The 12,499-nt window shown below is 51.6% G+C and overlaps 5 protein-coding genes across 5 annotated transcripts; 1 reads left to right on the top strand and 4 right to left on the bottom strand.

The window, feature by feature from the left end:
• Positions 1-230: 230 nt before the first annotated feature.
• On the bottom strand, positions 231-1,302 carry N7443_004082 (uncharacterized protein; the record flags this gene model as incomplete). Its single annotated transcript, XM_056884138.1, has 4 exons — positions 231-787; positions 850-1,070; positions 1,136-1,153; positions 1,235-1,302. The coding sequence occupies 4 exons, from the start codon at positions 1,300-1,302 to the stop codon at positions 231-233; spliced, it is 864 nt and encodes a 287-aa protein (XP_056742416.1).
• Positions 1,303-1,769: 467 nt separating this feature from the next.
• N7443_004081 (uncharacterized protein) lies at positions 1,770-2,363 on the bottom strand (the record flags this gene model as incomplete). Its single annotated transcript, XM_056884137.1, has 3 exons — positions 1,770-1,858; positions 1,890-2,097; positions 2,196-2,363. The coding sequence occupies 3 exons, from the start codon at positions 2,361-2,363 to the stop codon at positions 1,770-1,772; spliced, it is 465 nt and encodes a 154-aa protein (XP_056742415.1).
• A 1,331-nt stretch (positions 2,364-3,694) lies between these two features.
• On the top strand, positions 3,695-4,272 carry N7443_004080 (uncharacterized protein; the record flags this gene model as incomplete). Its single annotated transcript, XM_056884136.1, has 2 exons — positions 3,695-3,717; positions 3,867-4,272. The coding sequence occupies 2 exons, from the start codon at positions 3,695-3,697 to the stop codon at positions 4,270-4,272; spliced, it is 429 nt and encodes a 142-aa protein (XP_056742414.1).
• A 2,374-nt stretch (positions 4,273-6,646) lies between these two features.
• gprM lies at positions 6,647-8,166 on the bottom strand (the record flags this gene model as incomplete). The annotated part of the gene is made up of 2 exons (XM_056884135.1): positions 6,647-7,807; positions 7,858-8,166. 2 exons carry the CDS (start codon positions 8,164-8,166, stop codon positions 6,647-6,649), a joined length of 1,470 nt encoding a protein of 489 aa, XP_056742413.1.
• Positions 8,167-9,699: 1,533 nt separating this feature from the next.
• On the bottom strand, positions 9,700-11,690 carry N7443_004078 (flavin-containing monooxygenase; the record flags this gene model as incomplete). The annotated part of the gene is made up of 4 exons (XM_056884134.1): positions 9,700-10,401; positions 10,454-11,019; positions 11,069-11,447; positions 11,505-11,690. The coding sequence occupies 4 exons, from the start codon at positions 11,688-11,690 to the stop codon at positions 9,700-9,702; spliced, it is 1,833 nt and encodes a 610-aa protein (XP_056742412.1).
• Between the last annotated feature and the right edge of the window lie 809 nt (positions 11,691-12,499).

Genomic DNA, 12,499 nt, shown 5'->3' with positions numbered 1-12,499 from the left:
CGGGATTCCTCCACGTCCGCTTCTTTTCTACAAAATAGCCGCCTCGGCCCGTGTATACACAGACCCTCAACCCCTTCTCCGAAACAATTGAGAGACAGGATGGATTCCCAGTCACCCTTCTGTTGTAGTGGTAAATACATAGTACCGTTATCTTCCGATTCGAGATCGTAGCGCTGTGAAAGCATGCGAGGCTGAACTCACACGCTAGACACGCGACCGGAGCGATCAATTTACTGGGGCTTCTTGGCAGCGGTGGGGCCCGAGATGTAGCGGCTGATATCAGTGGCCTGGTAGCCCTGGCGCACCAGACCCTTGACGGCCTCCCAACCCTGGCGAACCTGGGGAGGAGTGTTCTGGTGGGAGATGGAAGCGTCGGCGCGAGCAGTAATCTGGCGAACGGCCTGCTGGACAAAGGAGCTCTGGGCGTAGCGAGCGCGGAAGAAAGCGAGGTAGATGACCAGCAGAACCCAGCTTCCCTTGGAGAAGGTAATGGCAGAGAGGACCAGGCGGAACAGGAGCAGGATCTCAAGGCTAGCGACGACACCCATGCTGGCGTCGTAGTACTGCTTGATGAAGCGGCCAATGGTCTCAGCAAGAGGGTTCTGCTTGCTAGGGGTCTTGGAGCTCGGGGAGCCAGGCGAGGCAGGGCCAGAGCCACCCTGAGGGGGCTGCAGGGTGGGAATCAGGTACATGCGGGTGTAGGTCGCGACGTGGAAGACCGAGTACACGCTGAAGGGCAGGAGGGCCAAAATGGTCTGGCGGGAGTACAGCCAGACGAGAGCCATTCCTACGGTATGACCACGTCAGTTTTCCGAATCACAAACCAGTCCTTATTCTACAATTACTCACCGAGGTATTGGACGTTCTCATCGGAGATGAGCTTGGTCAGGATGGTGGGAACATTGCCCTGGACACCGCGGGCGAAGTGGCCCTTGTACACGACAATTCCGTAGGTGACAGCGGCCGAGATGAACGCCAGGCGATAAGAGAATCGGGCCCATGAAGAGTAGTAGTTGAAGATGACGAAGGAAATAGAGTAACGGAAGACGGAGAGCAGTAGCATCAGGTGCCTGGAATACGGTCAGCGATCCCGACATCGGGAGAGTGCGTGGAAGGTTCTCGAGCGCCGACATACCCAATGAACCAGCCAAACCTGCAGCGAGGGACGAATTAGTACTTGAACATCTAGCATTGAAGCTGCTTGGAACTGCATCAAGCCGTCAGGAAGACATACTGGAGGGTCTGGGCCAGAGCCTTCAGCCTTTCGGCCAAAGGCAAGGTCGCGGGAGGAGGAGGAGCCATGACGGTGGATCTCGAGATTCCGAGCGCGGAAAGTAGGGAGAGATGAGAAAGTGTCGGAGGTCAGTGAGGATGGTTTCGAGCAAGGAAGGGAAAAAAAGAGAGGTAAAAAACAAGTCGTGGAGGAGGCTGGGGAGCGGGGAGAGTTGTGTGTTACCTGTGCTTTCCACTTTCCAGCTCGGGAGCTTCGCTCTCCGCCTTCTGCCGCAGTGACGTCGAGAGTCGGAATGATGCAATCAAACACTAAATCTATATAGTTTGGAAGTGATTTATCTACGGATATTTTCATACAATGGCAATAATAGTTATTCATGGCTTAGGTGAGAAATATGCAATCTCGAACACCTGTTTGTATTTTTGTGCTCTTCAGCTATGTGGATCCGCTAAAATTCAGTGTGATCCTATGTCATCCTCGGCCTGTTTAGCCTCTTGTATCGACATAAATCAATGCTATTTGCAGGTCTTCACTCTCAGTCAACATGGATGCCGCTCTGGGCACGGCCCTCCTTCAAGGCCAGCTCAAGAGCCTCCATGACCTGGTCAGGCACACTCAAGAAGGCTGAATAAGAGCCGTTGGTGTGAAAAGAGACCCGGGTTGCCAAGAACCTTAGCAAAGACTTCCCGGAAAGCCAGCGGCAGGGCCTGATCCTTATCACAGAAGAGATACATGCTGGGCATATCGTGCCAGCACTCATATCCAACTTTCTCCAAGAAGGTCTGTGTGGGTTGACCCTTCAGCTTGGCAATTGCGGCCTGTTGTGCCTCAGACGTCATGTCGTGGTAAAAGAGGGTTTCTTGCTGCGAGGAATAGGTATATCCATCATCCTATCAACACCATCCGCAAAACAAAAACTAGCATGGACACTGAAAGGGTAATTAAATTCAAGAGTACTGACTTTGGGAAGCACCCAGGGAAGCCAGTTGCCGCCGAGCATATCAAGCATAGACTGGCCCTTGGGAGTAACAAAAGCCGCCATCCACATAACCATGATCACTCCACCAGGAGAACCGGCCTTGGAGCGCTGGTAGTAAGCAAGGCCCTCAACGACGTTAGCGCTGAACATTCCTCCATACGAGTGTGTGATGAGGACGATCTGGCGTCCCTTGTCAGACAGTTCCCGAAGGAAGTTCTTGGTATAATCGATATCCGTATGGAGACCCTTATTTGGAGGAATTGCGCCAACAGACGGGGTAGGAACAGCCTCGGCATTAACTTGGTAAGTATCCTTGCACACCGCATGAATCTTGCCGCCTCAGATAACGAAGCCATCCGCATCGGCATTTCTCGCCAGAATCTATATTTTATTCTCTCAGAGATCCGATAGGATGCAAGAGTAGTTGCCAGGCATCGACACGCTGTGTGGCACAAAGTGAAGATATAAAGCGTCGGTCCGAGTATAATACCAAACAAGAAGTCCGCCATATGGTTGATTACATGTTAGAGCTCCTCGGAATGTTTCGTCTAGTCGGTCTACCGTAAGATCAAATCTGGTTTCGATTGGTTATAGCAAAGGGCTGAGGAGCCTGCCGACAATTTCGTAGCTTGCAATACCCTCCCAGCCCTCCGCGTTTGCCCACTCGTGGTCCAGACCACCAAATTAAGAAGCGTTTCCGCGGTTCGCGGGGTCGAGGAAAGAAGAGTGAGCTATCTGATTCATTGAATCATTTTGAATGAGTCGAGGCACCACGTTCTTGCTGCAGTGTACGAATGCAATCCAAATAGGGCCCGAAGCCAAGGCCGGCACCCAACAGCAGGGTAAGCTAGACCCTTTACCGGAGGAATCCACGATCCCGACCCCCATCGAAGCTACTTACATAGATTCTATTCGCTGCGGTGAATGCTAATGTACTGGATGCAGTTCCTGCCCCTGTGGCCTCCCTCAGAAGCGAATTGTCCCTAGCTCTTGGCTCTGTTGGCGCCGCCGTAAGGAACGGCGAATCTTGCTAGTAAGTAGACACGAGCACGTAACGATCTCATGGCTTTAAATTATCACTCCAGTGATCGACTATGGCATGGGAACACACGCAGATGTGATACCGATCGAAAATCTGTGATGATTGCAAAGGTGTGATCCATGAAATACTTTCCAGGTACTTGAGAGCTGAATTGATCTTACCGCAGTTCCGGTGGCCTTTAAGTGCACCTACTGCATGGCAGTAAGAATCGTCAAATTTTCCATTTTGCTGGTGAACGCGCGCATCCTCCCAACACGAGAGTTTCGCATTGCAGCACACATCCTGGGCTTCATTGTTATCTCATGGGTCATTGCCATCATCTGTGTCAGCGTTTTCCAGTGCACGCCCATTGCAAAAGCCTGGAATATGAGTCTTCCAGGAACATGTATCAACCTCAAAGGATCTTTCATAGGTAACGGAGTACCGAATGTCCTAATCGATGTCGCGATTCTGTCTCTTCCGGTACGCGTTGTTTGGCGATTGCAGGCCACTCTCGTCCATGACTGTCTATAACTGCTGTCTTCCTGCTGGGTAGTTTGTGCGTTCTGAATCCCCAAGGAGAAATCGTCCCAACCATGAGTGATCAAATCATAACAACTACTTCTCAACAGCGTGATATTCACAGGCGCCTACCGGTTCTCAACCCTCTTCAAAATCGAGCCCACAGATGTATCCTGGACCCTTGCCGAAGCCTGCACCTGGTGCCTCATCGAGACAGCAAGTGGAATAATCTCCACCTGCATGCCGACACTGCGCCCATTGTTCGTGATTCTTTCATCGAAATTCGGAAGTCGCTTCGACACATCAAGAACAGGAATAACAGATGGCAAAACATCCGCCCTGCGAAACTTCGGACCGGATGGAACGGCCCTGAGATGCCTTGTAAGATACGGAGTGGCCGCAGGGTCCAGAGACGAGTCCTTGTCAAAGTCACGGGTGCAGATGCATGTTAGCCAGGACGACTCGAGCGATGAAGTACCACTGAACACGATCATGGTGACACGCGACGTGCAGTAGCAGAAATCAACATTTGATGGTACGCGTCGGTGGACATGAGACATTCGTAGAACTCGTTCTTTATACTCCCTAATTAGAGTCTTCAGTGAGAGAGGGTATTCGCTCTTCCTGCCAACCCCAGAATCAAAATCAACGAGAGTCAAGGCCTGACTGGCTTCATATTCGGCACACCTTAGAGGCCCAACCCGAATCTGGAGCTTATACACGAGCTGAGAGTAACATTTAACTGTAGATTAGAAAGTGCACAACGATCAGATCTAATCGATGAGTCCAATTTCACAAACCTGAACCCGGAGACAACAATACCCGTACACGTTCATCTTAGCCTCAATCCACGGCCCCATAATTCAAACCCAGTAGCTAAAACATGTGGCCCTTGACTAACGCCCCATAGCCCCATATAGTTCATGTAAGGGCACGCGACCCGCCCACTATCTACTACTGCCGGAACAAAGTGATCGTCAACATGAAATGAACCATTGGAAAAAAAGCCAATAAGACGTCCCAAAAACAGAGCAAAAAAAAAAAGAAGAAAAGAAAAAAAGATTAGATCGCGTAGATGAACCATCAAGCATGGGACACGAGGCCTGAACTCATTGCCACGTTGCCACGAACCGTGCAAATGCAAATGCAGATATCACATGTACCGAGGCGACCCGATAGACTTTCCACTGCCCTAGTGCCCGCCATCTTTACTTTCGAGGCGGGGGACGAACAGTATAGGACCAAATCATACTCTGACATTCACTATTCGAGACTATTAGAAAACTACCGGGTTCCCCACACTGTCAATCCTTGACCCCGCGCTTGACGGGGTTCCGGTATTTTGAGATCTTCCGATCCCAAGCACATGCTTCGAGAAATGCCTCACTTATTCGAGTCTTGGCACGGTGATTGTATTGGACCGTTGCATTGGACACTTCCAGACCACAATTGTATCCACGATTCGTACCGCTAGTCACCCCGCCTTTTGTGTCTCGGTTGTTTCTCGGTTACTGGGTCTGGGATTCCCCACGGGGTTGGAGGTTATGAGGTTATCTTGGAAGTGAAATTGAGACTTGGCTAGAACCATCCGGAAAAGCCTTTTGGGTCTAGGGGTTTGGTTCACCCAGTATTCATTGGCCGGACTTGAGTACAGTGGCGAGGACCGTTTGAAATCCACAACCCCATTTTACATCCCGGCCGAATCTGCATTGCAATATACTTGTTCTCAAAAGAATAGGAAAGAAAGAAAGAAAACCAGCTTGCAAAAAAACGTCTATGCATAAACGTGTTCCATCCCGTCGCTCAATCTTGCCCCTCGGATTCCAAAGCTCATCTATTAGACTCCCCGATCCTGGACCCTGCCACCAGCACTAGTCCCAGCACACGTGAGTAGTGCTGACAGTGGAGTGCTACACGCAGGTACCACTGACAAAGGCATTATCGGTAAGACAAGCTGCCTAATTCAATCCTACTCCAAACGCCAAGAAGAAGAGGGCTGGTGCCCATCATTATTAGAACCCAAGACTGAACTATACTCGTTATGGAATAACGCGGGCGTACAAATCTCAACGCTACGGAAATCCGGCTAGCGCAACGCGTATCCCGTGTGGCCGGTGGCTCCGCTTACGCAGGTTCCCATGCAACAAGGCTATGCAGGAACGGCCGAGTTGCCCCGTTGGGATAGCTTAGTTTAAGGGCACCGCGAAACCATGCCAGTGTTCGAGGGGGCTTTGAGCTCTGAGGTTCTAGATTGCCCTTTTTTCTTTTTTTTTTTTTTTTTTTTTTTTTTTTTACGCCCTCAACCTCCCTCCCGGTCATGTCTTGACTGTAGACGAGATAGTCAGGGAGATAGCTAGTTGGTATTTCGCACTAGGTCCTCAGAGTCGCTTGGTGTGGGGTTTGGGCCTTATTGTGGGGTTGATTCGTACTTCTGGTGAGGGCTGTTATTGGGTGAATTTTGGATCTGTCGGGCGAGTTTAGTACGTACCCGCGCAAGCGGACCAGATGCCGTGTGCTGTGGAGATCATCGTTGGTGAAACAGTACCGTATGCTTGGGAAGGAAGTTGACGAACGAGGCACACGGTTTGTGTATTAATGTAATTTTTCATTTTTACAAGATTATGGTTCGATATTGCACATGGGAGGCTGTACAGGAAACAATAAAACATTAGACTTGATCATCGTGACCCATACCCCCGGGTTGCTAAAAAGAAAAAAACTAGAACAGCCGATCTGGGGCGGGCAAGGAATCAGGATTAGGACCACCGTCGAGGAAACGCCGGGAACACCAAGTACTCAAAATATGGCTTCTTTTTTAGGTTGCCCCGCCTGAACTCCGAGACGGGAAACTGAAAATTGAGTTCGACCTATTCCTCAGCCATCCCAATAATTATCGCGCCTGACTCTGAGCAAAGCTCGATGACGGATTCCACTCTTGGGCACTGGGTGGTCGCGGTCCGCTGAAACTCATTGAGGGGCGCACGTAACGTGCCTCCTGCCCGAAATGAACGTTTCGGTCAATAGTTGGGCTGGGACTGGTCATAGAGGTCCGGCCATGTCCCATCATGTGACTGGGGCTGGGTGATCGCATGTAGGGGTCGGGTGTCTTGACCGTGGCCGTCGTGAGCATCTCGAAGCCCTTGTTATCGACGTGACGATTGTTCGCATCGGCTGAGACATACTCATGCCGACTATTGAAGCCGCGCCGCCACAGATCGAGCCAGCCGGCGAACATGGATGGCCGTGCGAATAGAATGAAGTTCCAGATTCCGACTAGAGACAACAGGTAGATCATGGCGAGGATAGTGGCCTCGTTGGGGCCTAGCGCGGATGCGTACTGCATGCACTCTTTTTTAGTCCCACCCATAAGGAGGCAGGCTAGCCAAGGTTCGGCGCGTTTTAAGTTGGCGGGCGTAGGCGCAATTTCACGGTCCAGGTCGATGAATACCACGGCGAAGAAAATGACATTGGCGATGATGATTACCACTAGGGCGACTCCACGCCACTGTAGCTGCAGCACGCGTTTCACCCGGCGATAGGCCTGACGAGCGGTTTGGGTGCGTATGCTAGATGTGTATGATGGGAGGCCGGAGCTATTTTCGGTGGTCGAGGCTGATTTGTCGAAGAGCGAGCGGAGGTAGATGTGGATGCAGTAGGCCATGGTTGCGAGCTGCATGACGAGGGCTGCTGCGGCAAACGCCATGACGGGGTACCAGTAGTCCTGCTCGCCGTGTTTAATGTTGATGTGACAGATCTGACCGAACCGGAAGGAGACGCCGGTGATGATGAGCATCACTGTGATTCCGATGGCTGGGATACCAAACCCGCAAAGGAAGGCTCCCCACATGAATTTGGGTCCAAGGACAACCTCCCAGCATACCTGTACGTGGAATGCGATAGTGCGGATGAAACTCCACATGACGACCAGCCAGCCGCCGAATAGTAGGAGTGCGCCAGAGAAGGCGCACGAGAGATCCGAATACATATCATTAGGTGTAATGGCGTTATGACATTGGTCTGGTCTGGCCCCGAGAGGAATAATGAAGGCGATCTGCAGTCTGGTCAGGTCTGGGTTGCGTGGGCTGACTCGGTCCAACATACCTCCATGCAGCAGATACCCAGAGTAAAGCAAATACTCAGATAGTGACGATTGGTCCATTTGGGAGCAAGAACGGCGTATGAAATGAGGAGAAAGATACAGAAAGGCAAGATGGCGACACTGATCCAACCTGCGACAGCGGCCTTTTGGGCGGTATCATCGCCATACCTCCAATCGGCAAGAGGACATGGCAGGCAGCACGAGATATTCCCGATGGTCTCGCAGAAACGGCCTTCGATAAAGCCACCGGTAGCCGGGAAGAGTGATTCCAGGTAGAAAGGAGACCGACACAGGGCTTCGGCAGATGTCATGTTGAGTCGTCGTACAGCCAAATCGGCATATCCTCAAGGTAGGGAATCAAACGCGCCAGCGCGAGGAATCCACGCGCAAATCGCGCAGCAAAGGAGTGTCGAAGGAGTCTGGGGATGTAAGTAACTAAGAAAAGGAAGTGAATTGCAGAGTGGGCACTTCGGCTATACATAGAAGAGTACAAGAGAGCGAGAGGAGGGGAGACGGGGGTCCAAGTTCTAGAAAAGCGGGTCTGCAGGTTCTCTCGCCCACGAGCTCACGCATGGGTGTTGGTACACGGTCCCCGAGAAGAAGTCAATTCCGGGCGGGGCCAGGGGGTATCAACCCTGGTCACTCCCTGGTTGATCCCATTTAGGGTTGGAGCGAGTCAGACTCGGTACGGCAAAATTACGGGAAAAGGGTGGAAGCGAACTGCAGGGGGGAAGCGATCTCCGTGACACGGGACTTGTTGAGGACAAGATCTACACCAGATAGGATCATTAGCCGTGGGTGGACGTAGAACCGGGTACCAAGGTTGAAGTAGTTCGAAGAATTCTGGAAACTGTTCCGTTGAATTGTGGTTCGTGAGGTTGATGGACTGGCAACCACGTGAACACGAGGCTAGACCGAATACCTAAACCCGCCAAACCCGCCAAGGCCGAAAAGAGTCAGCCATCAGGGATAATGATGGTCAGTGACAGTGACAGTCACAATGACACTGTCCATGGTAATGACAAGAGGATGAGAATGACAATACTCCGCCACTCGGCTGCAGTGTCTCTTGGGGGAGTCTAGATCTCCTTCCCACGGCTTGTAGCGTGTATCGTAGCGTATTCCCGGTTCCACTTTCAGCCTCGTTGCGGAGTCGGAGAATTAGTTCCCAACCAGGAAGTCCGTGCTGTGCCTGTCCTGGTCGACAAAACTACTACCTAGATCATATTCCTCCTAGATACAATACTATGTTCCTCGGATGCATCATGTCTGACTGTACAGAACGGGGGTTCACAGCTCGTGTTGGTTACGGTCCGCTGTACAACCGAAACGGAAAACCGCCACCGTTTCCAGGAACATTCAAAATGTCTCATCTGCTTTTCCCTCTAGTGGTTGTGCTCTGTGATTCGACATAATCGACATATCTGTACGGCATTCAGATTCCCACACTGGTATACCGCTACAGAGTGGACAGTGCCACTCATCCATCCCGGCGATCCTCGCGCCAACTCACCCAATCACACTGGTCATCCCGCCTCCAGCTGTGATCGACCCCAGCATTCGTTGCGCGTCGGGCCAATCCGAGCCCTAATGGACGTTTCTGACGTTAGACTGCGGTCATAGCATGACTGACAGTTGCTGTATCGAGTCTGGCCTGCAGCCTGCCATGCACTTTTATCTATCACCCCTCTGATCCCGAGATTTGTATGGGAGATCGGCCGGAACCTACGGCTGGGAAATACTACAATACTCGAATCAGATGCTGGAAACAACCGCGCAGCTTGGTCTATCTTATCGTATCACTGAATCGATACATCTTGCATATCTCGTCACCCCTTGTCGTTCTACACTGCCGTCCAGCCAGCCAGAACGGGAAGACTGCGGAGACCAGTCACACACTCGCTCTGTACACGAGCCACCGCGTTCCTGAGCTCTCTCGTGATCTCGACGTCATTCACTTCCATCCGCAATCCCACCATCAGGCCAACCACAACTGCAACACCCGCCAGACCCAATCCCGAGGCCACATGACCTAGGCGCCTGCTCCGACGATCCTTCTTCAGCTCCTCCTTCGCTGCTAACTGAACCAGACTCCTCCCAAACACGAAGTCTCTCTTCAGGGGCACGAAGATACTCCTCGCCCAGAAATTAAACTGCCAATCCGGATACAGCATTGTATTGCGCCCCGTCCGCGGGTCGACATACCAGCTGGTGCAACCAGTCGCCCAGACAAGCTTACTGGCCGCGGCCTGGATCCAATTGTTATCCGCGTGCTCTGCAGCAGGTGTTACAGTGACGGTATTTGGTGCCGGAGTAAAAAGACGCTGGAACGGATAGGTGAGGATCGACCAGATCCTGGACGGGTACAGCGCACCCAGGATTGGACGCAGAACGCGCAGCGTGAAATTGACCTCGCACTCGGTCGAGAAAATAACCGACAAATGACCAGTGGTCGTGTTGGGACCCATCAGGATGAAAAAGTTGGGGAACTCGGAGACGCAGGTTCCGTAATATGCCTGTGCTGAGCCGGACGAGGACTTGTCCCACTACATGGTGTAGTTAGTCGAGTTGCGGTACAAGTGTAGAAGACATACATACGTGCTCATTCAAGGTAACACCATCTTCCCCAGTGATCTCCATGGGGAACAGGACCTGCTGCGTCTGGAAGCCGTTTGCGAGAATGATGGCATCCGCCTGCACCTCGCGGCCAGACTGAGTCCGCACCCCGGTCTCAGTGACCTCCTCGATCGGATCAGAGTGCACAAGCTCGACATTCTCCCGGTGCAGACATGCCAGATAATCCGTGTCCATGACCTTGCGCTTACACCCGATCTCAGTTTGCGGGATCAAGGCATCATGGTATCGCTCTGGCGCATTCTTCTTCATATACTCGATCTGCGTTCTCTTCAAGTCCTCACGGATAGAACCTCCAGTGTCCTGGTAGAAGCCGAGAAAATCCTTCTCCATCAGGGCGTACAGATAGAACCGGTACAAGCGCATGGCAAGAGGAACATAACGCATCGTCCATTTGAAAAAGCGCGAGTACGTCGGGTTCGGCCGTTCCGCGAGCCAGTGAGGCTGGCGGCTAAACTGGACCAGTTTCCTGGTCTTCTTATGGCCATCGCTCATAACAGGCACAAACTGCGTGGCGCTGCAGCCATTACCTTCCTATTATCAGCAGCTACACTCATCGCAGACAAAGACGAGTCTCACCAATAACCACAACATCCTTCCCAGCCCAGTCAAACGAATGATCCCACTGCGCAGAATGGAACAATCTCCCCTTGAACCTCTCAGCGCCTTGAAGCTCACAACTCTTCGGCACAGAAAGCGCTCCAACAGCCGAGATCAGAATCCTCGAACGCCGTTGAAACATCTTCCCACTTACCCCATCTCGCACAGTCACAACCCAAGTCCCCGAGTCCTCATCAAAAGCCGCGCTCTGCACCGTAGCCAAGAAACGCACATGCCTCGGGATATCATTCCTCACCGCAACATCATGCAAATATTCGGCGATCTCTATCTGTGGCGCAAACTTCCGGCTCCAGTTCGGGTTCAACGCAAAAGAGAACGAGTAGAAATGCGACGCCACCTATCAAGCTAACTTAGTAAAAAAATTCACAACCCGCACTTTGGGGTATACACTCACATCGCATCCGCACCCGGGGTACGTATTCACCCACCACGTCCCACCCAGATTATTCGCCTTCTCAAGGATCTCATAACTAGCACCCGGGAATTGTCTCTGTAGCTGGACCGCAAAGGCAATACCTGACGATCCGGCGCCGATGATCAGGATATCCGTATCAACAGACACAGACGCAAACACAGACATAGCTACAGCCCTACAGTCTTCAAGTCTTCAAATCTTCAAATAAATTATATTCGATGTTCAACCTTCCATTCCAAACTAAAACCAAAAGCGAACCCATCTCCCTACAGACCCCCACCCTTTTAAACTAGGCCACCTCGGATCAAACCCCGACTTAACCCCACAACCCCATCAACCGCCATACCTTCTGCCCCGCCTCCAGATGCCAAAAGCACCCGGGTTGTCTTATATAGGTATTCCCGGGCGTAATCCCGGACTACTAGGGCTGAATCCCAAGAACCCCAGAATAGGAAGATTGCGGAGGGAAAGCCGCTTCGGGAAACCTTCCGCGAACCCGCATGGAGAGCGATCAGTGGGTCTATGACAACATTCAACAACCAAGGTGAAGTAACGAGGGCGGAATACTGGGATTATTAGGAGATCAGTTTAGAATTCCGATTCAGGGGGTACCGGGCTACTTTTATCTCATGCTTAGTCATAGGGGTCTTCTTGCGAGACTAGAGTAGTCAGGGCGACTAGTTAACTTTCCGTGCTTGGATCGAGCGGCCCGATGAGGATTGACGTTCGCCGAGGATTTCGGCGGCGATGCAACCATTGCCGGAGTTGGGGAAACTGGGCCGAGTTTCTGCAGGTTTTCTCATTTATGGGTGTCGCGGGTTATTTTCGTGGGGTTCTTTTAGCTAATAGCTTATGGGTATCCTTATTCTTGTTCTTATTCTTGTTCTTGTTCTTGTTCTTATTCTCGTTCTTGTTCTTATTCTCGTTCTTGTTCTTATTCTCGTTCTTGTTCTTATTCTCGTTCTTCTCTTCTT

Source organism: Penicillium atrosanguineum (assembly GCF_028827265.1).
Source record: "Penicillium atrosanguineum strain IBT 20685 chromosome Unknown utg000003l_segment0_segment0, whole genome shotgun sequence".
NCBI lineage: Eukaryota > Fungi > Ascomycota > Eurotiomycetes > Eurotiales > Aspergillaceae > Penicillium > Penicillium atrosanguineum.
This window is presented reverse-complemented; position numbering and strand designations above follow the sequence as displayed.